The sequence below is a fragment of the Lonchura striata genome, chromosome 3 (genome assembly GCF_046129695.1).
Source record: "Lonchura striata isolate bLonStr1 chromosome 3, bLonStr1.mat, whole genome shotgun sequence".
Lineage (NCBI taxonomy): Eukaryota > Metazoa > Chordata > Aves > Passeriformes > Estrildidae > Lonchura > Lonchura striata.
The window spans coordinates 16,029,407-16,057,105 of NC_134605.1; the positions used below are offsets into that span (position 1 = coordinate 16,029,407).

The 27,699-nt window shown below is 45.3% G+C and overlaps 1 protein-coding gene and 1 long non-coding RNA gene across 2 annotated transcripts; one reads left to right on the forward strand and one right to left on the reverse strand.

Moving 5' to 3' along the window:
- SIX2 (SIX homeobox 2) lies at positions 1–3,880 on the reverse strand. Its single transcript, XM_021526463.3, has 2 exons — positions 3,263–3,880; positions 1–727 (listed from the first exon to the last, which is right to left on the reverse strand). The coding sequence occupies exons 1-2, from the start codon at positions 3,820–3,822 to the stop codon at positions 424–426; spliced, it is 864 nt and encodes a 287-aa protein (XP_021382138.1). The 5' UTR covers positions 3,823–3,880; the 3' UTR covers positions 1–423.
- On the forward strand, positions 3,809–27,608 carry LOC144246034 (uncharacterized). The gene is made up of 3 exons (XR_013339648.1): positions 3,809–3,823; positions 26,086–26,142; positions 27,556–27,608. It is a non-coding gene; the product is annotated as an uncharacterized LOC144246034 (long non-coding RNA).
- Positions 27,609–27,699: the final 91 nt, after the last annotated feature.

Genomic DNA, 27,699 nt, shown 5'->3' on the forward strand with positions numbered 1-27,699 from the left:
AAAAAAAAAAAAAAAAAGAAATATTACAATGTGCCTCTTCCCATACAGACCGGCCCGATCGAGTGACAACACTGAGAGATTTGTGAAATTAAGGCTGGAACGAGCTGCTACACCGATCAGCCTTACAGCCTGCCGTGAAAATCCCGGCTCCTGTCCAACAGTCCTTACACGCCTGAAAACGCCTGTAAGCAACCCTTAAGGCTTTTCACAATATCAGCTACCCACAGCAGAGCCCACTACCTTGCAAACCTGCAGCCAGCCTACTGCCAAAGGGCACAACACTTCCACTAGGGTGTTTGTCATTGCTTCAAAGTCCCAGGTAAGGTTAAGGAAAAAAGAAAAAAAAAAAAAGAAAAGAAAAAAAAAAAAACCAAAAAATGAGGAAAGAAGGGCTGGCGAGAAGGAGTGAGCGTGTACACGGTTTTAAGAGCCCAGATCGACCAAGTTAGATGACATGGGGTTGAGAATGGAGTCCTGCAAGCTGTGGTGGTGCATGGGGTCGCCGCTGGGCACGGGGATGGCGCTGGGGCCCTGGGGGTGGCCCAGGCCGTGCAGGGGCTGCAGCCCGGGGTTGGAGCTGAGCAGCAGCGCAGGGCTGGAGGAGGTGTGATCCGGGGTCCCTGACGGCGTCTTCTCGTCCTCTGAGCTCCCCAAAACTGTCTTATTCCCGTTCATAGACGCCGAGAGCGGGTTGTGGCTGTTAGAGTTGGAATTCTCGTTGTTTTCCCTATAGGAAACACAAAAGAGGGAGGGAAATCACCATGTGGCCGTCGCTCCGGGGGGCGCGCCGCGGGAGCGGGGGCTGCGGGGAGCTGGATCCGGGGAGCAGCGAGCGGAGGGGAGTGCAAAAACTGGAGGTTTAAAAACTCTGCCAACCTCCAAGGCCACTTCATCTGGCACTTAGGTCTAAGGTCCGCTGAGCTTGTAAACAGTCTCCCACCAGCCCAGCGGAAAGTGTCACTTTGCCAAACCGTAATTTTCTGCGTCCAAAGAGTTTGCACAGCGTGAGGAGGGGGGCGGAAGGGAGGAAGACTTTATTTAAAAAAAAACAGCTATTAAAAAAAAAAAAAAAAGACTTTTTAACTTTAAAACTGCTCTAGGAGCTGAAGAGATGTTCAGCCATAATTTCTCCTGAGAAGGCCAAAGCCCGGAGAGCTGCAGGCAGGATGGCTCCGTGCAGCAGAACAGCCTCCCGGGCTCACATCAGGAGGGAAAGTCTTTTGCTTAATTAACTGGACATTTTTTTTTTTTTTTTTTTCCCTGCCCTGAGCTTCAAGCTCAAGACATAGCCCAATATGGACGATAAGGAAAGCGAACAGAGTTAACCCTCTGCTTTCCCCGGCCCTCTCGGGAAATGCTCCGCACGCCCGCCGCTGCTCCCGTCCCCTCCTGGAGCGGCGTGGGCGCAGCCAGGATGGCCTCGCACGGTTCCTCGGCGGGGGCACGCCGACAAAGGCTCGGAAAGGCAGGACATAGTTTCGAAATTCATCACCGGGTGAACACCAAGAAATCGCTGGAGGCGGGCCAAGCCATTGCAAATATATTCTATATATTTATATATCTATAGATGGTTTTTTTTTCGGTAATGTGAGTGACAGGAAGGGGTCAGAGTGGCCGTCTAGGCAAGGCTTATACGGCCTGCATATCCCTCGCAGAAATACTTTAGACACCATTCTGCCTGAACTACTAAAGGCAGTGCAAGCCTATTTAAAAGCTTTTGTGGAAGTTTTGTAACACACTGTCTGGTAGAAGGGCCCTATCCTGCAGGATTTGGTCGAGAGAAATTAAGCTGTTGCACTGACAGGTTTTCCTCACTAAGGGCTGCATGATGTGGCTGGAGACACTTAGTGCCAAAAAAATTAAAATAGACAAGAAAGCTCTGTTTGAACAGGTTTCCTTGAGTGGATGGCAATCCCGTGAACGATCTGTTCTCCAACGCCTGGAGTGTAATATTAGGTTGAGTGTATTTTTCAATGTCAAAAATATTATTTGTCTCTGGAGACCTTTAAAATTTGATTCCTCGGGAAAAAAAAAAAAAAAGGAATGGAATACGTGTAACCTTCATTTCCTTTGGATATTTGAAGGTGAGTCCCTGCTATCAGCAATAAAAAGGATCTCTAACATCTCGTAAAACCAAGACTTGTGAGGATTTGAAGGAAAATTAAAGCACTAGCACAGTTTCGGGAAATGAATAGAGCAAATCTGTGCCCGAATCTGCAGGGCCGCGCGGCAGTGCGGCCGCGGCGCTGCCTGTTTCCAAAACACGGTTGGCAGAAACCAGTGATAGAAAGAATTCTCCTCGGAGGCACGGATCTACAGGATTCTGATCCGCTAATTAACCGCGCAGATCATACGATCCTACAATTGCCTGTACGGACCGGGCAGTTCAGTGAGCTACTGAAGGCAGCAAGAGGACCCTTTTTGCTTCTTCGAATTGTCTTCCTAAGGCACAGGGAATGCTGGTGGAAAAATCATCCCGAATAGCCAGGGATGTAGGCATTAACCTGTTCCCGGCGATTAATGGTCCCTTCCCTCCTAACGTGAAAAACACAGATGCAGAATCATATTCGGCCTAAGAACACACACCTATTGACGTGCGTTCATGAACACCTTGCTGGGTAGCGAATAAGAACTGCAAGGTCATGAGCGAGGCAGGAAGTTGCTCCTCTCAGTCCTTGTCCAGGTCTCCTGCCGCACGCCAGGAGCCCAGGACAGAGGACATATTTGCTACCGAGGTTCAGCCCCACGCAGTGCCGGCTGTCCCCGGCTGCCCCTTTGTGCACCGGGATAGCCCTCAAGGACCGCTCTGAGCTGTGCGGGGCGCGGAGCCCTCGCCTTTGGGCCCCGCCGCCGCGGGCCCGCACGGGCACCTCCGGCCGCGGCTCCTGGCTGGGCTCCACGCCGGGCTGCGACGGAGAGGAGGCGGCAGCGCTGCTTAACCAGGAGTCCTCGCAGGCCGTGTAAAGCGTCCCTGGCAGCCGGGGCTGCCCCGGGGCCGCCGCGCCGGCTGTGCGGGGAGTGGGGTGTCGGCGGGGAACGGGTCCCGGCCGCCTCTCCCGGGGCTACTTTTGGTGTGCAGACGCCTTCACCAAGCGCCCAGCTCGCTCGCCTCTGGTTCTCTGGGCGCCCCCGAGGCGGAGAGCCCCCATCCCCTCCCGGCGGGCCTTCCGCAGCCGGGGCCAGGGCAAATAGAGAGACTCGGGGTGAGCAGCGGGGTCGGGGGGAAGCCGTGGGCGCCGGGGGAAGCCGTGGGAAGCCGTACCTTTCCTTGGCCTCGGCGGCGCGGTCCCGCTGCCGGCGGTTCTTGAACCAGTTGCTGACCTGGGTGGTGGTGAGGCCGGTGGCCTCGGCCAGCTCCCGCTTCTCGCGGGGGGACGGGTAGGGGTTGTGGGCGTACCACTCGCGGAGGACGCTGCGGCTCTTCTCCTTGAAGCAGTAGCTGGTCTCCTCGCCGTCCCAGATGGAGCGGGGCAGCGGGAACTTGCGGCGCACCCGGTACTTGCCCACCGCCCCTAGGGGTCGCCCCCGCAGCTTCTCCGCCTCGATGTAGTGCGCCTTCAGCCAGAGCTGCTGCAGCTTGGGGTGGTTGTGCGCCGAGAACTGGTGGCTCTCCAGGATCTTGTAGAGCTCGCGGAAGTTGCCCCGGTGGAAGGCCACCACCGCCTTGGCCTTCAGGACGCTCTCGTTCTTGTGGAGGTGCTCGCAGGCAGGGAGGGACCAGAGGAACCGCCCCAGCCGCTCGATGTTGCCGCCTTGCTGGAGCACCTCGCAGACGCAGGCCACTTGCTCTTGGGTGAAGCCAAAAGTCGGGAGCATCGACATGGTGAGCCCTGCCGCGCCGCGCGCCCTACGGCCGCATAGAGGGGAGCGGCGCGGGGCGGCGGGCAGCGCCCGGCATGCGGGGCCGGCCCCGGGGCGGCGGCGCCCGGCGGGGCCCGCTTGGGCGTCACGGCCGGGCGCGGGGGGCCGCGGCCATCGGCGGCGCCCGGCCCCGGGGCGGTCGCGGGAGCCGGGGAAAAAATGCGAAGAGCGACGAAAAAAGTCTCGAGAGCCCGAGCGCGGGCGGCTTTTCCCCCCGGCCGCCGCCTCGTTTTTGTAAGTCCAAGTTGCGAGAGTAACTTCGTGCCTCTTTTGTCTCCTATCTGCAGCGCTCGCAGCGGCCGCGGCTCTCACACCCCCACCCCCCTCGGCCGCCGGTTTGGGATCTCCCTGCTTCCCCCCCACCCCCCACCGCCAGATCCCACATAATATAGTGGTAAAGCCCTGCTCACTCTCTCCTCTCTCCCTCTCGGAGTTTTCCCCCCTTTCTTTCTCTCTCTCTCTCTCTCTCTCTCTCTCTCTCTCTCTCTTTTTTTTTTTTTTTTTTTTTTTTTTTTTTTTTTAATAATATTATTCTAAGCTGGCATGAAAAGTGATTATCCGCGCTGTGATTGGTCCGGTTATCTGACCCGGGGACTGCCAGGAGAAGACAATAGTTTTAGTCAAATTATTTGCCATGGTGACGCTGTCAATCAGGGGTAACCCGATCTGTTTTGAGGTGGCTCCCCGGCTGGGTTGACAGATTGCTCAGATCCACTCAGAGGCGGCCCTGAGAGCTGAGATATTAGCTAGCGAGGGAGAAATTTCCGTCGTGATTGACGCTGCAGGCGCCCGTCGGGGGAGAGGGGGAGCGCGGAGCCCGGGCCCCTGCTCCTCGCCGCGGGGCACTGCGGCGCGGCGGGACGGAGCCGCTGTCTCGGCCGGGCCCCGCCGTCCCGTCTGGATCCCGCAGCCCCATCCCGTCCCTGCCGCTCCGGACGGACAGCAGGCTCTGTCGTCCCTGGCAGCCGCGGCTGCGGTGGGAGGAAAAGCCCGTCTCCGGCCCTGGCAGAAAAATTTCTTTCTAAAAGCGTTCCCTTATAGCCCCTCTCCCCAGCGCCCAGTAACCACTGTTGGAGAGTTTTATAAGGAAGGGGCCTCTCATGTACAATGGAGACCCTGTTCGTGACCTGGGATCTCATTACACTCTTCTCGTACCTGCCCGGGAGCGAGAAGAAGCACGATGATGATACGGGGCCGGAGAGGGATTGCCTCTCCATTAATCGCTGGCCGTGTCCCACCACGCTCCGGCGTGAAGGGCACTGGCATTTGTGATTACTGGACGCTGGACATTGACTTATACTGGATTTCCAGAGCGTGTCGGGGTGTTTCATACAGGAGAGGAACACGTGTAAGAGTGCAAAAGTCAGAAACACTTCGCTTGATTAAACGGACCCTTATCACCCACGCGTGCCCTTTGCACACCGCGTTTTAAGTTTACCGACTCTGCGGGGCAGGGACCCGCATCCTTTCCCGTCCCTTGTCGGTCTGCACAAAGTGAAAGGCGAAGGAGAGAGGTCGTGCAAGCTGCAAGGTCGAGGGAGAGGGTGCGGTGAGCGGCTGCAGGGAGCCGCGGTGCCTCCTCGGGAGCGGCGCACGGGGTGGCGGCCAAAGGGGACCGCCGGGGCGGAGGCTGGCGCCGGGGATCGCCCAGGTGAGGGCACTCGGGAGAAGCCTCCCGGCCACAAGCTCAGGGTAGTTTCCATGGCCTGTTATGTTCCCCTTTTGCTGAGAAATAATAATTAATCCTACAAACTCCTTCTACGGTATTTGCAGTCCTGACAGGAGAGGTCTCTGCAATTGTGGGTTCCTACCACGGTACCTTTTTAGCCGCCCCGGCGCGTCAGGGATTTAGCGAAGCCACAAGAGACCGGACTGCGGCTCCCCACCTCGCAGCCTGAGCTCCGCAGCCGACGGACCGAGCCTCCGTGCCGGCCCGAGCGGGCGCAGCGGCCGTCCCCGGGGGAAGGCGAGGCTGGGGCGGCGGCGCGCAGCCCGGCGGCTCCCGGCGGCGGCGGCTCCCGGCGAGGAGCCGCGCCAGGGCTGCGGCCGGGGAAAATGCGGCGGGGGAGGGAGGCAGGAGGAGGAGGAGGAGGAGGAGGAGGAGGAGGAAGAGGGCGGGGTAGTGGGGCAGCAGATCAACCGTGTCCAGCTTCCAGCATGTCCGAACGCCTGTGTATATCCGCGGCGTATACTCGTACTTTCTCGAGTGCACTCCGCTGTGGAAGCTGCGTTGTCCTCCTACCTGTCCGTCCGGCCTTTTCAACGAGTGCTGCCATAAGGAAGCAGTGGCAAGCGGGCGGTTCCCGTCCTTGATCCTCCGGGGACGGAAAATAGAGGCTTCTTTTTCAGATGGAGAAAAGAACAGCTCAAATTCGTTTAAAACAAAATCGAGCATATTGGTGATGGGTCGGTAAAGTTCCCTCGCATGATGCTCTCTCCGTTCTTTTACAAAATGAGCTCTCAAGCGCTTAGTGCCTCGATTCCGGCCGATCTCTGCAGGATTCAAAGTGTGCTTGTTTGTAAACGAAAGCATCCCGATCCCAGCGCTTCCTAGCCAACCTAAGCGGCTGGATAGTTCATAGCCGCAGCTGTAGCCAACAGCGGCGGGACGGTACAACCGCGCCACTTTAAAGGTTGCTCTGAGCAGAAAAGGCAAGAAAACCACAAATCCCCTTCCCCGTCCCCGACCTCTGCGCGCACACACCGTGTGCCTTCCGCTCCCTCCCTCAATGGGGACCGTGGAAATGATGAAAAGTGCTAGCGAGGTCTGAGCTGTGTCTCCCGTTTCCATGCTACCACGCTCGGTCGCCCCACGTTTACTAGGGCTATACCTGACTCCTTTTCCTCTCTTTCTATCTCACAACCACAGTGGTAAATCTGAACGGGAGCAGCTGTTACCCCTAGTTGGAAAGGAGATGTCAAAACCCGTTGCATAGGTTTAGACTTGAAAAAGAATCTTCTTAGAACCCTAAAATGTGAGTATAGAGTTTACACCCCAGCTCCTCCGTAGACGCTTTCACTTTAGGCTGCCTTAGCCGGGCTGCAGTTTGCATGTAACGTAAGTGCACTTCCCGGAGAGCTGGGCAGAGGCAGGGCTACCCCCTTCCCGGGCACCCTGTATCAGCTTGCGTCCTACAGCAATCGTAAATTAGTGACATCTGGATCCAAATTCTGCATAACTGCTTTTATCTTTAGGGAAAGAGAAAAATTTTCCTACGTGCTAGAAATCAGAGCAGATACTGGCTACACAGCCGCGGCGCGGGGCGAATCGCATTGTAGTGCCTTGCGAGCGAAATAGGCGACCGGGAGACGAGCTTTTTTTGGCATTTGCGAAGGCTCTCGTCCCCTGACATTATATTTCAGAGCAGGAGAAACGACTCGCCTGCTCACATTTGCCTCTGGACCGACGAGATGGTTTCGCCTGGCTACTCCCAGCTGTCTCCCGTTTAGCTGTCGTGGAAAGTTTTAGCTGAGCCGACCCAAATTCTCGCTCGGCTCCGCTGCCGCCGGGCGGCGAAGGCCGGGGTTTCACCCGCTCCGGGCCCGGCTGTCACTTTGCCGAGGCCCACTCGGCAAGCGCCTCACCCCTCCGCGCAGCAGCGGTCAACACAATCTTTGGGAAACATGAGTGAAATAAAAAGGTGGTTTTTATTGCGACGCTCCTTTCATTAGTTGTGGCTGAGGAACGGGGTGTGGGAGGGCGGTTTTCTTCTGCGGAGCCTGCTCCGTGCCCCCGAGTGAGTGCCAGGGTAGAGCTGCAGTTATCTGGAAATCGCCTTTTCGGCTCTGCCTTCACCATCCCTTCGTAGACAACAGCCTTTATGGGAGGCTGCAGGCCCGCATCGTTCCTGTTAAAACGCAGGAGCCGATTCACCCAACACCTTTCCTCAGCCTCTTTGACGGCTGCTTTTGCGGAGCCCCTCATCCTTTTCACCGAGTTGGGCTCGGGACGAACCTGTCACCCACTCTCGCAGGGCTGTGGACACGTCCGCTCCTGCCAGCCAGCCGTGGGCTCGGCAGGGAGACAGGACCACCTCCAAGGGCGCTTTATCGGCAGGGGTAGCGAAAAAATGATAAACCCCGCAACTTCCACATGCCAGAAAGAAACACGTTTCCCCGCAGATTTCCACTACGGTGGCGAGGACTATAGGGAGAGCAACCAAAATGACAGACAACTCCAAGTTTTCGTTTCTTTCTTTCTTTCCTTCCTTTATTCTACAATATTTTAATTTTTAAAAAATTATTTATTTCCTTTTGGCGGGACTGCAATATGCTTTCCCTTTAAAACCTGTGGAGTTTACCGAGACCGAAAGTCCGCCGCAATGACACTGCTACTCCGGCTAGGTTTTTCTTGTATTTTCTTTTTCTTTTAAAGGCATCATAGCGACCTTTGCCGCGATACTGGGCCTACCTGCCTCATACCATCCAGCCCTAGGGCTTAGCTCAGTTTCCCCGGGCTCACAAGCTTTTCGGTGCCGGGACTAGAGCTTCTTTAGGCGGCCAAAGCTCACCCGGCATTCCCGAAGGCAATTTTGCAACCCGGATCCGCGGGTTGTTCCCCCTGCCCTCACGTTATTTATTCACGCTTTTATTTATTTTTCAGTTTCGTTTAAAACCCGAATCTATCCTATCAGGGATGGCACTAAGTTCCTGTCTCGACTGAAAAAAGAAAGCACGGCAGAAGATCACTGCACACAACTAAATTAAGACAAACAACAATTGCTTGTTGTTCCCTGATTTGGGGAGAAAGGGATAATTCAAAGCTTTTCCTGCGCGCAATGCACTGTTCCTCAAGGGGACGGGTCAAGGATTTCAGATATGTAGCGGGTAACTCGATTATGCTAACAAACTCCGCTTGAAAGAGAGCGCTGGTGGGTGCGGGGCGCGGAGCGGGGTGCTGGGGATGGGGAACTCTGCTGGGAGCCGACGGGAGCGGAGCCGCTGCCCCACGGAGCCGCCCCACTCCCCGCGCCCGCCGCTCCGCCGCTCCTCTCCAGTGCGGGGCCGGTTTCCCGGCCGGCTGGACCTGAGATGCTCCAGTAACATCTTCGAAAGAGATATATTAATCAGGAGATGCGGGCCTGATGGGACGTGTCTGAGTCGGCCTCGGTGAACCTTCCCGCCCCCGTCCCCCGGCCGCCCCCCCACCCCCCGTGAAATGGGACACCGGGGGCAGCACTGTGTCCCCGGCTCAAGGCGCTGTAACCTCCCGAGCTCCCCACGAAACACGATAACCCCCCCAGCCGATTAATGCGGCCGGTTCTGATTACTTTTATATTATTCTTTCTCAATCTCGGGCGAGGGGCTGAGAGTTTTCATCCAGTTCTGCCAGCAGCACCCTCCCGGCCGTTAACCCCAGCATGGATATTTATTTGGGGTGTTCCCACTGATCCCGCGGAGTCCACAGACGACTCGGGGGGAGGACTGGGGGAAACAGATGGGGGCCCGGGCCGGTGCCCACCCAGCCTCCGCCCCACTCCCGGCTGCGGGGACCGCCTCAGATGCTCCGCGGCACGAGGGGACTCTCTCGGCACACAGTGTACAGCTAACAGACAAGACAACAACAACAACAAAAGGCACATATGGTTAAAATAAAGAGAGAGAGCGCGCTTTCTGCCTTAGGGGATTGGCAGTAACTAGCCAGAAATGCAGGGTATTGAATCTAAACTTCTGGTGGGCTTCTGAGGGATTGACAACTTAAGTCACACTACAAGCATCAATTTGACAATATTTGTAAACTTCTTGTTTCCAGGGATCTTCTTGATCAGAGATAGACCAGGTTGGTATGAGCTCCAGCCACGAAGGTCTCTTTTTTTCTCTCCTCCTTTCCCCTCTTCCGAGTTGATGAATAGCGATCATGTTTCTTTTAATGGCTGCCCCCTATTCTCACAGCCTCCCACAACTAACCCAAGAGCCTGTTTCCTCGACCTCAGTTAATTCCGCTGATTATTCCAAGATGATGAGGAAAGCACGAAGATTGTTCACTGTTCCTACCGATTCAAGGCATTTTTGTTACCATCTCCATCCCTGGCTCACAGGGATCTGATCGGGGAGTATTTTTAGGAAGAGGCTGCCCTCTCTTCCCTCCTGCCTTCCCTCCCCAGGCAGCAGACAGCCCCGGGGGCTCGGCCACAGTCCCGTCGCTCCGTGGGTGCGCGATGCTGCCGCGGGGCCGAGCACGGGCACGCTCCGTGCAGCAGCAGCAGCGGTGGCAGCCGCGGGTCCCGGGCCAGGGGCACCGCCGGCGCCTCGGGGCGCTCCGGTGGCGGCGGCGCAGGTGAAGCCGCGCTCCCGCGGGGCCTTGTCCCAAAGGGAGCAAACCGCCGGCCTGCGGCACCAGAGGGAATTTCGCTTCTCTCCGAGGAAGGGACTCCTCCGGTCCCACGGGCTGGAGGCGGGGATGCACTCCGAGAAACTTCACTAGAGGGCTCTAATACTCAGCTCCCATGGCTGCTGAGAGGAAACAAGGCTCGTCCTTAACATCCCTTAGTCTTCCAGATAGATTAAGGCTGCTAAAGTCTTCCGTAGTCTGTCAAAGGTGATTCGCAGATGTCATCTCTATGCAAGAAATCCTTTATCTCAGCAGCAGCCACCAGCTATCCTGCTTCCCTGCAAGTGAGAGAATTCATGTCCCTTCCTGCTGCATAATGATACAAGAGGATTTTGGGGGCCTTCTTCTTCTGTATCCATGGCAAGGGAAGGAAGTACAGCCTCTAAAACCCCAGACACAGGTATCCTTGCCAAGATTTAGGGACAAAGCACTACACACAGTTATATAGACTTTTCCCCCTTCACTGTAGAAAGATCTTGTGTAAGATCTTCCATGGTCTGTGCTATTTAATATGCTCATAAACATCCATCTTTAAAATTCTGCAAGATTGAGGCAAGCTGAAATGTAACGTAGTGTTAACAAGTAACACACAGATATTAATGTCAAATACTGATGGATTTAGCTGCAGTTTGTTCAGTTTTGGGATTTTTTTCCCTTTTAAATAATTGCTATGATTTGCCACTGGAAAAAAATAAAACCAAATGAAACAGTATCAATTAAAACTAAAACAATTATTTGTTGTAAGGGAAAATTCATAGAATTTCAGAATGCATTCAGCTCATTACAACTCCAAATAGCTTTTGTAATAAATAAGTAAATTGCCTTATTTGCAGAAATTAGAAAGTGCAATTTAGTTGCTTGTGATGTCTTGCAATTTTTCTGAGAAGTTTTGTGTACAAATCAAAACTGCAGGAACAGCTTTGTGGAAAACTAGATAGTTCATGTGACATCAGTTTAAAACTGATCAACTTTCCAATGGACAATTTGGTACTTCTGAATGTGACAATAGTCTGCATTTTCCTCTATTGTTTGTTTCAACCTCCTTCTTGCTGAGTTAGTTCTGACTCTGTCCTTTGATGTCTTCTCTGCTTTATTTCATAGGTTCTTGAATCAGCTCAAATACACTGGGGACCTTTTACTTCCCAGAGAAGTATCCCTTTTCATTCCTTTCTTTTTTTTTTTTTTTTTTTTTTTTCATCAGTTTTATTCTCCGTATAAACAAGGACTTTATTACTAGACTTAGATTGACTTTATTGCTTATTTAAGATATAGAAAAGGCCAACCCAGTGAACATTGAATTGGTTTCAGTCAGTTAAGTCACTTCAGCAGGCAGGGCTGAGATTGTGTGCTGCTGGGGTACCATACCCCCATCATATTTCCTCCAACAGCCAAGTCATGTGTGCACAAGGTGCATAAGGGCACAAAATCTCCCCTGGCAGCAGATGCTGATGGCAGCACACACTCATGCTACAGGAGGAGGGGATAGAGCTAAGCACACCATTTGGCTGCTGCCATGCACCCAAGCACAACTTTGGTTGTACCAGATGACACCTGATTCAACTCCCTCTGTCCTGCACTATTCCAGTCCTCCAACACTCTTCCAGAAGTTTCTGCTGTACCTTCCATGCTCTCACTCTGCTCTCTCCTTTGGCTTCCTGTTGTGAAAATATCCCTTGAACAATTTACAGTGCATTCTGTTATATTATCTCTGATACTCAGAACTAGAACCTCACAAGAAATTTTTTTTTTTTTTTTGAACACAGAAGCACCAAAAGGCCCAAAGACCCAGTGACAAATGCCACTTAGCCTCAAGAACAGACAGGGAATCTCAGCCCTATTTTATTAGCAATAGATATAGTTCAAACCTTTGCAAAATGGGACTAAGCTTCACACCATCTCGAGACACAGAAATTTTGGTTCTTCTAACAGAGTTTATTGTCTCTGCTGCAGTAATTTTTAGTTGTTTGATTCACACCACAGCTTGCTAAAGAAGCTGATACTAGGCATAGGGCTGAAGATTTCATTGAGTGACACTGAGCTGCAAAGCATGGGATTCTTGTGCAACTACAATTTTTCTATGTCTGCTACCTGCTTGGGCTAGAAAACAATAAGGAAATTACTTTTTAAAGCAATTAAATATTCACACACGCACATGCATGAATTTATGTGTACTTATGTAGTCTGGCTGTTTTAATTAACTTTTGTTTAATTTTAATTGATGGAAAAACAGATTGTAATTTATTTAAATCTGAAACTTTTCTTAAACAGTAAGATAACCCCATCAGAGTGATATAACCTGGCAAACATTACCTTAATTTTGAACTCTTTTTCATTTCAATCATATAAGACAAGTGGTGGAAGAAATGAACAGAATCTGAGACAAGCTGGACAAAATCTAGGAAAAATTTTAGAGAATAAGATGATTTTTCTCTCTCTCTTTTTTCCTTTTTTTTTTAAAACATCATCCTGAAGAAACTACAGTTGTGGGTGAGGGTGATATGTTCCTGTTTATTTTTAAGTGGAAGGAGGTTAGCAGCAGCATTTGGCATGCAAGAAGCCTGAGAACTGGGCCTTACAGTCATCATGAACTGAGCCTCAGCTTTCAAGAAGAGAGGAAATAAAGAAGTGTAATTGGGTGAGTTATGTGAATTATAATGTGAAAGCTGTAATGTAATGAGCATGTTTAATGCACGTAAGGGAAGGAAATGTTCTCAATGCCAAACTGGATTTGTGGCTGACAGGGGTGAATGAGTGGTATGAATATTTCAAGGAGAGGGATGTGCCTGAAGATGGTTTTCTTGATCCATCAAACTTTGTTCTTTGAGACATTTGGATATAGAGGACAAATGCTGGGCCATTAATTTAAAGGATTAGGGCAAAAAGAATGAACAAAGAATGCAAACTGAAAGGTCTAAGCTTGGTCCCATCAACACCCCAGAAGAGAGTGCAGGCATCACAAATGATCCAGGAATTGCTGGATGCTAGCCCAGGGTGACTGCAGTGATCTCTGGCCTTAAATAAGATGAAGTCTTTGGCTAGGTGAGAGACTATTGGAGGGTTGGAAGCTGTTGAAAGAGGGGAGGGAAATAGTATTTGCCATGAGATAAGAAACAGAAGGAAGTTTATGACAGTAAAAGTTTGAAATTTTGTTTATGAACCTGTCTCTACCAGTTAGGCATCTGGCACACAGAGTGGCAGACAGTCCAAGATGGCACAGGTCTTGGCAGTATTATGGGACCAGCATTGTCACAAGGAGGAGTGGTTTCTGAAAAATGCATAAAACTTTTGCTTCAGTGTCAGGCAAGTGTTTTTAGAATAGAAGTCACATTATTATTAATTATTATAAAATTATGTCTCTCAAGTGGACTTTATTCCTTGGGGACAAGAAGATGAACATATATGTCTCTGGTTATGTCTCTTAGAGTATACTAAAAGCAGCTAAAAAGTAAAGATCTTATTCCTGTGTATATTTCCTTTGTGCTAGCCTTTCAAGACATTGAGATATTGTTGATATTATGTAATCTTCATTAATTAAGCACACATAAGTATTCATTCTGGTTCTGAGAAATCTAATTTAATCTCTGGAGACCCATAATGTGGCTCTTGCTCAATCATTTTAAGCACAAAGGGCGCTTTTCTAAGTACTATAGAAGCTACAAAGTTTAAATGATCATCATATGCAGAATTTGATGAAGCAGACACCTTTCCCGCCATATGTTAAATGAACAACTAGTTACTGTGTACTGTGTGATGATACAGGTTGATAATCTGATGCTGAATAATATGATGTCATGTGAAGACTTAAACGATTTCCTTATATAGTCTCCAAGAAATAATATTTTCTTTGCCTACATTTGAAAATTCATAGGCAAATATGCAACCAATCAAATCTTGTACAAATGTTAACACCCAGATGTGTGTATTTCTGCATGGAATTAATGTACAACTAGCAGAACTGTTGGATAGAGAAATCCTGTAAAAATACAGATTAGGCACACATAAGTTAAATATGTCTAACTAGTCTGCCAAGAATGTAGAGTTTTATGAAATCTGTTTTAGGTACAGAACTCTCAATATTTCCTTCTAAAAACTTTCCATTAACATACAAAAAGGAGAGTGCAAATTTCTGTAATAATCAGCAGAACCTTCCCGTTTCATGTAAACAAATCAAAAGAACCATATAACCTTACTTCCAAAGGTCAACTCTTGCCCTCCAAACTCCCATTAGAAGTTAGAACTTGAGTAATCCTATATTTTAATGATGAACTTTACAATAAACACATTCTATTTAGCAATAATCATTAATAACAAGTTTGTATGTTGGATACAACTTTTTTGAGAAAGAGTGTCCAGTATTTTCTATGCTAAAATCCAGCAGTACTTGATTTGACCATTTAGCGTGCAAATTTAGATTAATAACAAAAATGGGAAAGAGTGAAAATAGAGAGGAAAATACCCATATCTGAGAAGACCGGTCTCTTGTTCATCTTGATATACCTTATATCCCCAGTAAATTAGAAGGGGCTATTTGAAATTTGGGAGTCATAGGGAATCAAAATCAGATAAACCTCAGAATTGAAACCCAGGGTAAATTCTTGCAGAAGTTCAAGCCTTTACACTTTAAAAACTTACATTTTATTAAAGAACTAGTTAGCCAGGAAAGGAAAGGAAATATTTCTCTCTGTGTGCCTGTGTGTGTTGTACATGTACGTATATAATGTATGCACACATGCACAAACACCTGAGTATCCAGACTTAATATTTTTATAAATATGGTGTGAGCCTTCCCTGCATCCTCTCATTAAATCAGTGGGAAGTTTGCTGAAACAAAGTGTTCTGAATATGTATTTATTTCTATTTTTATCTATTTCTAATCAGATCTATTTATTTCACAAATGATGAAACATGCAGTACAGTTGACAAGCTCATGCTATTGTGGTATAGCTACTGGCCATGCTCTTTATTGATGCATAACTTAAATTCTTTCACTGCCACCTTGTTTGTTGAAAAATTTGGTGAAAAAGTGAGTTAGCACTGAAGAGATTTTTTCTGTAATATCTTCATTAACACACCAACTTGATCTAGAAGGCCAGTGGAGAAGAAAAATCAGCATGGAAATATATATTGCAATATACATTTGAAATGTGGATATGTAGCATGGGAGTTTTTTGCACTTCTCTTAATGCTCTCTACTGCCATGCATTACATTAATCTAGTGTCAGTTTAGGAAAGATAGTGAGTGAGAAAATTCTCATTAGTTAAAATGTATGGCATATACAGGGCAATTTATCTCTTCCTAAGTACAAAGCATTCATGCTCACCTACATCACAAAGGTGAGTTCCTTCTCTGCCTGTAGAAATAATATACCCCAAAAATGGGAGAACCACCAGCAAATCCCATGACAGCCAGTGGTAACTGGTTTTTTTTCCATTCCTTTGTGTCTGTGTTTTGAGTTCCTTGTAGAAATGGACTCAGATACTAATTTTGTATTGAGAAGATTAATCCTTTTGGACATGTAAAAATATAGTTTAGTCTGCATTGATACATTAGGGTGCTGCTTTCATCTGTCTCTGATTCAGAGACCCAACTTGATTACCTGAAGTGGTGTCTTTTTTGAGAAAGGCTGAGCAACCCTGCCCATGAAATTTCCCATTCCTGGCCTCACTCTGACACTGCGTACTTTTCATGGACAGATGGTCATTGACTGATCACAGTACTTTCTGGGTATCTTCTGATGGCTGCTCAGCCCCAGAAACAAAAAGGGAAAGTTGCCAAGTCCATTTGCTGTATGTGACTCCTCTCTTCAGTCACACAGGAAAAGGCCTTGCCTCTAACCTGGGCAGCTGATGACTGGGTTTTCTCTTCATGTGTATCCTCTAAAACCAAAATGTGGATTTGAGAGGAAACAAGCTTAATATGCCATGTGCTTCCTATTTGTTGGAGGCATCAATGCTGAAGCTCTGTTGGCATGCTAAAATGTGAACATTTTTACAATGTAGCAGGTTATGGAAGCTGCTCTTGATAAATTCCAGTAACAGCATTTTACACTCCATGTGTTCCTTTCTGTGAATGACAGATTGCACTATTATGTCTCTAAAGAAGCTCTTGACAAGGGTGATTCAGGCACAAAGAAAGTGGAACACGTGTGTAATTCAGTTTTTCTACATTCCCTAGCACATTTACACAGGACTGCGATCTTGTTCTCTTTGATATACTAGAGCAAGCAAAAACACTGTTCATCTAAGTTAGACACTCCCTAATAACATCAGAGCCTCTGCTGATGTAAACCTAAAAAGAAACCTATGAGTATGTTATCTCTTCTTCACTCTTGACTGAATCTAGAGCTATATGTAGAAGCTCAGCAGATTTTTTTCCACTTAGCTGGGCAGTAGAAGGGACTGTGGCAGATAGACCAGAGGTAGATGATTTGACTTGCAGGGTAGTAGGGATTAGAGACTAACCAGTTTACCTGACTTACTACTAAAAGTCTTTGTGTTGAAAATAGAGTAACCAAGTAAAAATAATTGACACACATTCTGTATTCTGAAAGTGCTTCTTGCAAGAAGATAGTTCATAACCTTACCCAGTAGGAATCTTCCAGGCATAGAAATTACTACTGTTTTTATCCATTTGGTGGAACTAATGGGAACAAATTTCAGAGATATATTATTGTCTGTGATTGATGAAATACTTAAAACACATATCATTAACCACTAGGTGCTCTCTAAAACCAGCACACAAATCCAGTTGTAAATACTAGAAACACTGTGCCTGGTTTGGAAACATTCAGAATAACCTCAGCATTCCTCAAATGCACAGTTCTAACTTTGCTCAGGTCTGTTTTGTGGTTTATTCTTCATTCTTCCAGGTGGATACATGAGTTTCCATTTCAAGTTTTAGCTTAATGACTTCACATAAGAAACAGGAGAAAAGGAAAGCTGTATGAATTAAACATTACACAGGATTTGGCAAAGCACATACAGGAATTCCATAAGGAAGAGTAAAAAATACCCCAATCCCTACATAGTTGCACGAAGTTAGCAGTAACAACAAATAGTGCTGTTGCCCTCTAAAAGTACACACTTTTCAGTCAGCCTTGGCTGGTGAAATGCAGAAGCTTCATGTGGATTACACTTTTTAAAACCTTTCAACATCAAAAGATAGAAGAATTGTAGTGTGTTTTTATTTCAGAGTACTTTTCATGCAATCTCAAGATAAATTCGAGATACTGATTGTGTTTGTACCTGTGCCAGATGTTGTCGTTAGATATTTCTGTTTTGTTTCATCAGCCAGATGAGCTTACCCAGGGACATTGATCAAATACCTACATTTAAAAGAACACACTGTCAAATTAGTGGATAGAAAGAGCACAATATGAGAGAGAAATTATCTGGTGAAAGATTTAAAGACTGACTCACTTGTGTTTTGTTTCATTAAATGTGGGGTAGTCCCCTTTCATTTTCCATTTAGCATGAACATACTTGTACTCCAATTACAGTATCAGCCTTATAAGAAACTGACTGGCTTGGGATACACATGAGCCTCCTTGGAAAAAAATATGACTTCCCTTCTTAAAGATTCTAGATTACCTTAAAATATATTGCCTGGGCTAGCTTATCCCACCGACCTTCTTGGAGCTATTCCTGTGCACTCCAGTAGGTCTCATGGCTGCAAAGTTGTGGTGCACTGCAGGAGCCTTCCCAGATGGCCAGGGTGGTGGATACTTCTCCAAAGGGAAGGGCTTGGGACAGCAAAGGGTGCATCCACCCCTCTCAGGGATGCAGAATATATTCTCAAGAGGAAAATACACAAAAATCCCTAGGAAAACTGTTCAGACATTGTCTTTCCCCTCAAACCTCTTAGATGCTCTTGGAAGAAAATCTCGATACTTTTAGTTATTGTCAAGGGAGCAGCTCGTTGTGATAATGGAGGGGTGAAGATGGGGCTGGAGAGTTAGCATATGTAAGTTAGGGGAGATCCAGTCAAGCAGAAAAAAAGAATGAAATGGATTAAAAAAGGCTTCAGAAGTTATAGATGAGAGTATTTTATCTTTATTTTGGTAACACTGGGTAATGTCATTCAGGTTGGCTAAAAGCCCTTGCTCTTCAAAAGAGTTGTCAAAGATTTATTTTATAAAAATGTAAGCAAAATACACATTAAACACTGTGTTTCATGTTTTTTAGGTCTTTGTGTCTGTGGTAATTTCTTGCTGTCTTATTTATTATACATTAAGTACTTCTAGATAGAAAATACTTCTGTCTTCTGATTGATACCTATATGATACCCAACTATTTCTCTGTGTATATGTTATCTGTATAGATGTACAGAACCCAGTGGACCCTGGAGTCCACTCTGGCACAGCAAGAGCAGGCCATTGCTGGCCCAGGCAAGAATTCACACACCGCTATTCATTTTCATCTTGGTGGCAGATGCCTGAAAGGCTTTGCCTGATGAGACAAAGAAGACCCAAGGTGGGAAGAGCCATTTGGCTGTAACTGAGGCTGTTCCACATGTGTGCTTGCCTGCTTTCTGCCCTCCAAATGTTGTAACATCCCTACTTTGGTGCAATGTTATGGTGTGAGAGAGCAACGGGTCAAGTTGCTTGCTGAAGCCATGCTCACCCTCAAACCCCACACCTCAGGTATCTTAAAGCTGAGCAAGCAGGCATGGAAAGGGTTCACAGCTGGATTTCACATGGTAGAAACCCAGGGTTACTGTCCTATACTTTGCCTATTATGCCTCACAGTCAGTTGCACTCGTGTGTACTCCTTGCTCTGAGGGATCCTGGCAAATGGGCTGCCCACCCTCCTAATCCGGGTAGTACCAGGGAGCTGCCATTCCAAAGCCACACTTCATGGCTCAAACTCACAGTTCATAGAGAAAGTGCTCTGTATAAATTATCAGCTTTGAAGCCAAGCCCTTCCCCACTTAGCTGGCACAGTAAATCAAGTTTTGGTGCTACTTTCCATCCAGCTCCATTACACAAGTAGTCTGATTTAGCTTTATGGCAGAAAAGTGTTTCAGCTAAAATGGTATTTTTCACAGAGTGGGGGATAAACATGACTATTTTATTTGTAAAGTGAAAGGCTATGAGATTGTAACAGGAGTGCAGGTGCAGTTTCAAATCCCTGCCTGGCTGTCTCAGTACCTGGGCTTGGTGCCTGAATTCTCTCATGCTCAGATCTACAGCAGCACCACAACAAATCAGAACCTTCCATGAAAGCTTTCATTCCTCATATTCAAAAAAACATTTCCATTAATGCCTGTGAAATTTTTCCCTGTGTCTTTTGGAAGTTAAGATATCCAGCCCCCAGAACTACTGTACCATCCTTGTTCCCCAGAAATGTTAATTCATCATTAAAATTATTAAACAGTAAATGGCTGAGATGTGTTATTACAAGCTTGAAGTATTTCCTTGGATTGTTTAAAAATCTCTGTTTTAATTTGAGTAATCTATTTTTTTCCTTTTACAATTTTGAGTGCTCTATCTTACCATATGTGAAACATTTCTTAAAGGTGTCAAAGTGACTTGTCATGGGTTTGGAATGAGAACTAAATTAAATGTCCATACTGTAACATACTTATATAAATAATGAGATATTCCAGTATAAACCATTCATTTGGCAGTCATTTCTACATCAGCAAGTACTAAGTGCTATAGAATTCCTGCCTAAATTTGACACATGCAGAGCAAATCAGGAAGGAAAATGTGTGTATATGTGTGTGTTTAGAATTTTATAGAAAAAGACAGCCCCTTGCAGTCTGTTGCCATGAAACTATTTCTAACATTTTTGGAAATAGTGCAAGGAGTTTTAACAAAATACTCTGGATTCACAGCAGAATGCTGGAGCAGTCATCTGTCTCCCACTGAACTCCAAAACTTGTTTCCATAATTTAGAAACAGAAATTAATAAAAAATACATTAATGAGCACAAGAATGATTTATTATGGATGGCATAGCATCACTGCTTTTAAGAAAAAATACATTAAATAAGAATTCTTCATAAAATAAAAAATGCTTCCTATTGAACATTGCTCAGAACTTGCCTATTAGTGTATAATATCACTGCATTGCCAGGTCTGGCATTTCTCATCCAAATAATGTTTCAAAGTGCCAGCAAGGCTTGTGGGCTGCAGAGCAAACCATGTTAGGAATAATGCATGCACAGAAACACGACAGCAGCAAAGTTAGTTTTGCTGGGATTCTGGAAATAATTAGCACTGGAGCACCCCTTTTCTTGTATCAGCTTCAAAAATTTTCATGGCACCAAGCTCACAATAATCAAAAATGTATAACAGATACTTAGTTCTAAGCTGTCTTTCAAACTGCCCAGCTGCTTTAAGCAGTGTTTTTGACTAAAAGCCTTTCTCACTCAAAGGTCTACGCACATGTACTTTGACAGCAAAGTATGACATGGCAAAGAGACCTTCTACTCCAGGTGAATTTTATCTCCAGACAAATGGCATCACCTATATGTTCTAGTGGTGTCCTGGCTTGATCCTGCGTCTGCTGAAGAGCAAATCCCAGACCCCAAGTCTGACAGAGATGGGCAGTCTGGACACAAGCAATCACAAAACTTTCTCACATTTAAAGACACACTTCAAGTGTGATATGTGCTGGTTAGGACATGTATTTTTCGCTGGCACCAGGTGTGTCCATGTTTGCCCATGATTCATGGACAAATCTGTCTTTATATTTGCCCATGATTCATCTCCAAAAACTGTAAAATCTTGGATGATCTCTGAAATCTCTCTGGATTAAGAAATAAATGAGTTACCCATTCCACTATTTGTCTATGCCTCAGTGACTTAACAGATTGGAATAGTTTGTCACTTGGAATCGAAGTTCATAACTATGGCCATTAACTTGTAGCTTTTCAGAGATTGCTTCGTGTAAATGCAGAAGTGTTTCTAAGTAGTTTACAGATGCATTTCAGTTATCTTCAAAACATGGTAAATTACATGAATTCACAAGCTTCCATCAAATAATTTGATCGAGTGTTAATTTTAATTGAATCATGTAAAACAAGACCATTTTTTGTCTTTATTGCAACCTATAGCTGAAGTTTATGGCCAGGAAGCACAAGCCTTCCACTGCACTCTTCAAAATTGTGTCCCCAGCCTGTTGTGAAGAGAAAAAAAATCTATCTGTGGTGGAATCTGGGGAGCACAAGAGTCTTAGCAAGAGTAGCGATGTGCTTAAGACAGCTACCCATGGTCTGGGTTGCATCTGTAGCATACAGGAGCCCATGATGGCACCAGGCACCCCAGGTGACTCCAGAGGAGATAAACAGTTGGATCAGTTAGACTCATGAGGTGTTTTGGGATAGGAACTATGGGCTTTTTTCATGCTCTTGGTGCCGTCAACACACTCTTGGAATAACATTGCAGGACTTTTTTTTCTATCCATCTACTGGGGTAATTTAATGACAGTTCATTGCTCACTTGTCCATGGGTTGTACGGATTTCATTAACTAAACAACTATTTTTGTAAAGATTTTCAACCTCTATAAAGCAACAAAATTTCTATGAGCTTTTTGCTTAAAATCCTCTCTGACAAGAATCTCACTAAATATTTGCTGATCTCAACTATGTTCCTATGGCTTAAAAACCTGTATCAATAACTCAAGGGTACAAATGTGTCAAGTGGTTGCAATTATCTTCTAAATAAACATTGGAAAAGAAAAAAGACACAAGCTAAGCCATAGAAAAACATGGTTAATGCACTCCAATTTACCTTGTCCAGTAGTGACTCCATCACATAATGATGTATTTATGATGAGTGCATAGCAGAGTCTGAAACCTTATTTTTTAAAAAAAACTGCTTAGCTTTCTTTTTTTTTTTTTTTTTTTACTTTTTTTACTTTTTTTTTTATTTTCCACCTCCTTAATGGTGTCATGAGTCAGGGTGGAATTAAAAGACAACTGGAGCTATATTGCACAATCAAGTTTTAAGCACATTTGCCACAGAGTGTGATACATCCCACAAGGAAAAAATCCTCTCAGCTCCTGCTACCCACTCTGCATTGAACTGCATGAATATACCAAGTGGAACAACTTTGGAAAGTGATTTTTGTGGGTACCAAATCACTTAGGACCTCTGCTCCATCATCACATCCTCTGAACATTGGCCTGAAGGTTTCCTGCTTCAGAGACTGTTGGGGTAAAGAGATTAATGGGGAAGCTGATTATGTATTGGCTACTTATTCCAGCTCTGCAGAGAGGTAAAAGTCAAATAAAATTCATTATTTTGTAACATTGTCACAGTCTTTTAAATATATTATACTCTGAAGACTTCTGAAAGTCCCAGAGCAGTATTTTGATATGTTAATTTGAAAAAAATGCATTTTAAGAGAGTTCATGGAGACCTAATATTTTCTTGTGTTAGCATTTCTATTTTTACATTGCCTTGCTTTACCCCAGCATTTTATTTCTCCATTAATTTTAATTATGTTCTCACTGGATTTCAAGTACAGTAAAAGTACAGAATGGGAAAGATTTCTTGCCAAGACTGACCAAGATGTCACAGAGATATAGTCCCACATCCTCCCACTCTTCATGCCTAAAGATTTATATTTTCAATCCAACACATGTCCCTCTCCTGCTCCTCTGCCCCAGATTCAAACACCGGTGGAATCTGTAGTGTGTTGACAAGTTCTTATATTAGTAAGATAGCTATTTATCAAACTGCAACACAAACACTCAGATTTCCCCTAGTGTCTTTATAGGTTTCATTGTGCCATTTAAGAAATATTGGTGGTGTCAGATTGCCAGCACTAGGAGAATGACACAAAAGGGCACTAAATCAGTGTCACTGGCACCTGGAAACAGCTGGTGGAGGAAGCAGCGCCCTCCAAACCAGTGAGTATGGCCCCATGAGCCAAAGTGTGTTTCTGGGAAAATCTGGGCTTGGGAATCTCTGAGGTGGCTCTTGCAGCATTGTGTCCAGATATGCTGGTCACAGTGCTTGGGAAGAGTGAAGGTAGTGCAGTGTTTGTGATCCATGGACTTGATTTTGGACTAAGCAGGGTCATGATCATCAACATGGATGAGCTCTTCCTGCATTTGGTTTTCTCACCCTGGTCAGACAAACCATTGGTCAAGTCCAATGGCAAATACATGGGACATTCTTAAAAGATACAGTGATGTAGGTAATGGTGGATCCTTAAAATTATACATTTGTTCTAATTATTAGCAATATGTTCTTCCACATGAAGTGTTGTAAGGAGATATTGCAGCTTAAGTCATGGCCACTTCATTTTAAAGGGACAAGGCGACCCTTTTCTGCCTGAAGCTGCAGTGAGCTGGAACAATGCCACCTTCACAAGGCTGAGCTGATCAGTCTCTGGCTTGTCCAGAGTAGCACTTTAAATTTCTTTCCAGAGTGACCATGAGGGGATATGTATGTGGAGAGGGTTACAGGGAGGTGTCTCCTCTTGGCTGTGTACCTGTCCCTCACCTGTCTCTTGTGGGGTAGCCCCCTCCCCATGCCCTCAGCTACCCAACAGCATGCTCTCTGCAATGGAAATCCCACTCAAAGAACTTCCCTCCACTTTGCTGGCCAGGGCTGAGCTCCAGGGCATTTCCCCCTCACCTCCCTTTCAGTAACACCTGGCCAAGAGAGGAGACGAAAAGAGAGAGAGGAGACATGAAGACCTAACAGACCTTGTCTGTTACCTCATCTTTTCCCATCTCCTGATCAGGGAGAAGGGAAAGCAATTGGAGCTCTGCTCCTTGGCAGCATCCTTTCCCCAGCCAAGTCTGGGCCAGAGGCTCAGAGGTACAAAAGTGTGGTTGGGACTGCACACCTGACATGGGTAGTGGGACAAAATTTATTCCTGGTAAAAATTGCTATATTGGAATGACATCTCCTTTGGGTGAAGTTGTTTTAAAACCAGCTATAGAAGTACTGCGTGCCCTTGTCTCAGATGCTGAGAACTTTTTTATCTCTTAGGCAGAGCTTAGAGAAGAAATTTACCACACAGAAATGCAACCTTACACAATTCCCCACAACTCAAATGTCCTTGAAAATGATCTAGATGATGTGGGCTCATGAGAAAGAGAGCCTGAGCCATGGTTACAAGTTAGGGTCTACTTCAAGATCACTTCTACTCAGACAAATATTTACTTCCCACAGACATAGAGCTATACATTCTGTAAGACATTGCATTACATTCCAGTATTTGGAATCACCTGATCTGTGTTTGGTTGATCTGATAGCTGCCTGAAGTATAGGTCACAATGAGTTATCACACTTTTCTGGCAGCACTGAGTGGAAGGAAAAAGCTGTAAGAGAAATGATCTATTGTCCTCAATTGCATGAACTTGGAATGGCAGATAAGAACCAGATCCGTTATTTCCATCTGCAGGAGGCAGCCATCTTTTATCTCCATGATCTTTACTGTAGATAAAGGTGAAGTAAACCTCTTGCCTTACAGAAAGCCCTCTGTCCTTTTGGTTTAGAGCATAAGCTCCCTGGCAGTGTAACAGGCATAACAGTGAAAAAGCAGACTTCTATTAATACCTCCCAAAGAGAGTATGCATTTAATCATATGCTTCATTTTAAGTTTGTGCTTCAACTTCTATCAATTTTTAATTTTGGATGTTAATAAAAATGTTTTGTGAGAGTGAGTAAGTAATTAATAAGTGTATTTATAGCTATGATTTCCCAATTCACTCAATTTCCAACCAATTCTTTTTGGCAAAGAGAGGTGTGGGGTTTTCTGTCCATGCTAGGTTTCCATAACAACGAAGGTCTCCTTTCAATCTCCTTCCAACAAGATTGGATTGATTAGCTATGCTACTGTTTATTTTGCTGTACCTGCCAAGTATATGGCAATGCAGAAATAGGAAAAATTAGCCTAATGTGAATATGTGGACAACAGAGAATGCCAGAACAAATATAATCCCTGAACATGCAACAATTCCCATTTGATTTCATTTCAGGACACCCATGATTCAGATGCACCATCCAAGCAAAGAAAACATCAGCTTCTAATTCAAGATGTAATTTTGTAACAAAACCAGCTGAGAACATTTACCAGAAAATTGCATCCTTCTTTCTTTCTTTCTTTCTTTCTTTCTTTCTTTCTTTCTTTCTTTCTTTCTTTCTTTCTTTCTTTCTTTCTTTCTTTCTTTCTTTCTTTCTTTCTTTCTTTCTTTCTTTCTTTCTTTCTTTCTTTCTTTCTTTCTTTCTTTCTTTCTTTCTTTCTTTCTTTCTTTCTTTCTTTCTTTCTTTCTTTCTTTCTTTCTTTCTTTCTTTCTTTCTTTCTTTCTTTCTTTCTTTCTTTCTTTCTTTCTTTCTTTCTTTCTTTCTTTCTTTCTTTCTTTCTTTCTTTCTTTCTTTCTTTCTTTCTTTCTTTCTTTCTTTCTTTCTTTCTTTCTTTCTTTCTTTCTTTCTTTCTTTCTTTCTTTCTTTCTTTCTTTCTTTCTTTCTTTCTTTCTTTTCTTTCTCTTCTTTCTTTCTTTCTTTCTTTCTTTCTTTCTTTCTTTCTTTCTTTCTTTCTTTCTTTCTTTCTTTCTTTCTTTTTCTTTCTTTCTTTCTTTTCTTTCTTTCTTTCTTTCTTTCTTTCTTTCTTTCTTTCTTTCTTTCTTTCTTTCTTTCTTTCTTTCTTTCTTTCTTTTTCTTTCTTTCTTTCTTTCTTTCTTTCTTTCTTTCTTTCTTTCTTTCTTTCTTTCTTTCTTTTTCTTTCTTTCTTTCTTTTTCTTTCTTTCTTTCTTTCTTTCTCTCTTTCCCTCTTTCCCTCTTTCTCTCTTTCTTTTCTTCGTTCCTCCGTTTGTTTGTTCGTTCGTTCATTCCTTCCTTCCTTCCTTCCTTCCTTCCTTCCTTCCTTCCTTCCTTCCTTCCTTTTTACCTTTCCTTTCATCTTGTCTTTTTTTCCCCTCTCATCAGGGCCAGATTTACCCAACAAAAACCCTGATGGAAATGGAGAAGTGTACATTCAGAAAGGTAAGGAAAGCAAGGAAACCTGGAGACACAGGATGCTTTCAGAGCCTTAGGATCTTGTTTTAGGATTAGGATCCCAAAACAATGTTCATCTTACGTGAAGTAACAGAGAAGACAGGAAACTGCAAGACAAAGAAATCTTTCTGCTCCTCTTTTTCAATTTGATGTTGCACATGGAGAAACACTGAGGAGAGCCCATGATGGAGGGGAAGAAGATGGTCTTCCAAGCTGGAAACCCAACCCTCTTCTCATGTTTTCCTTTCTTTTGTCCCTTGCTGTAATAAACTATCAACAATACTCTGGATATGTGGCTGGGCACTTCAGCATGAACTTGTTATCATATATGGATATTTCAGTGAAACTTTTCTATGGATGCACTCAAAGAATTGAGGCAAGAAATGACAGGAAACAGAAATTCCTGCAGCCATTTCCTTTCAGAACAGTGATAATTTTGATAGCGTTTACAACTGTTTTTCTTCTGATTGTAACATCAGTAGCATTCTCAGAAAGCTGGACTGAGGTCAGAGCTGAGATTCAGGATGTGTACTGCATAGGGAACATAATTACCTATTGCTATATATCCCAACCTCACACACAAAAAATCTGAACACATTTATTGCTGACAAAAACTTACTAAGAGTTCATATCAAATTCTAGGAGCAACCACTGGACTTTGAATGGTTTGGATGAGAGCTGGGAGCAGTATTTCATTCTCAGTTCTTACAGTGACAGTGGATCAAATCAAAAGCCTGTTTCACATTTTCTTTGAATTATGAGAGTTCAAATTCCAGATCATAGCTCTGCTGTTCAGTGGATATATATTCATTGGCATTAGTGTTTCTGAATGGATTAACTCAGTCGTTGTGGAATACAGATCCTACAGTTTGCTTCAAGATAAGTATGAGCAGTGTTAGAGCAAACATTTTGGACACCTTCCAAGAGAAAAGGCTCGCTCATGGAAACAAAATGTTCTGTAGAGAAGTTGTGAATTTGATGAGTCTGTTGAAAGCAGTCCAGCAGGCGTGTGACCAAAACTTGACTATTTTTCAGTCAGTTCACCTATGTTCCTTTTCCCTCCCAGGCTCCACCAAACTCCATGGGCTGACAGAGCCCCAGAGAAGAACTGGGAAAAAATCAAAGGCAGCTTTGGGTTTCTGGGGAGCATATTTTGGACTACAGCTCCAGAAATCCTTACAATGACAATACTTGACTGTCCCTCAGATAGAATGCTCTAGGATTTTTGGTTACACTTTGAACAAGAAACTCTAAAAATATCACTGTTCTCCCACAAGAGGAAGTTATTCTTAACATGTAGTTTTGTGTCATCGTGCCAATCCACCTGTCTGTGTCAGCAGTCACTCAGGGATGTAGAAGCTGTGTCCAGATTGCTGATTTCTGTGATGTCTTTGCCACCAGAATCAGACTCACTGGAGAAAGTGAGGCCAGCCTGTGCTCGAGCTTCCCACAACACGCTGGTGGGAGTGGAGAAGGCTTCAAGTGCAGAACCATGAGCATTTTTTGTGTACCAGAGAGAAGAGATCATCAGAGGGTGCCAACTAC

Excerpts from the sequence above, each read along its gene's own strand:
- SIX2 (XM_021526463.3), bottom strand. The coding sequence starts at position 3,822 with ATGTCGATGCTCCCGACTTTTGGCTTCACCCAAGAGCAAGTGGCCTGC. Across the intron at positions 728-3,262 it reads GCCGCCGAGGCCAAGGAAAG|GGAAAACAACGAGAATTCCA; the intron begins GTACGGCTTCCC and ends TGTTTCCTATAG.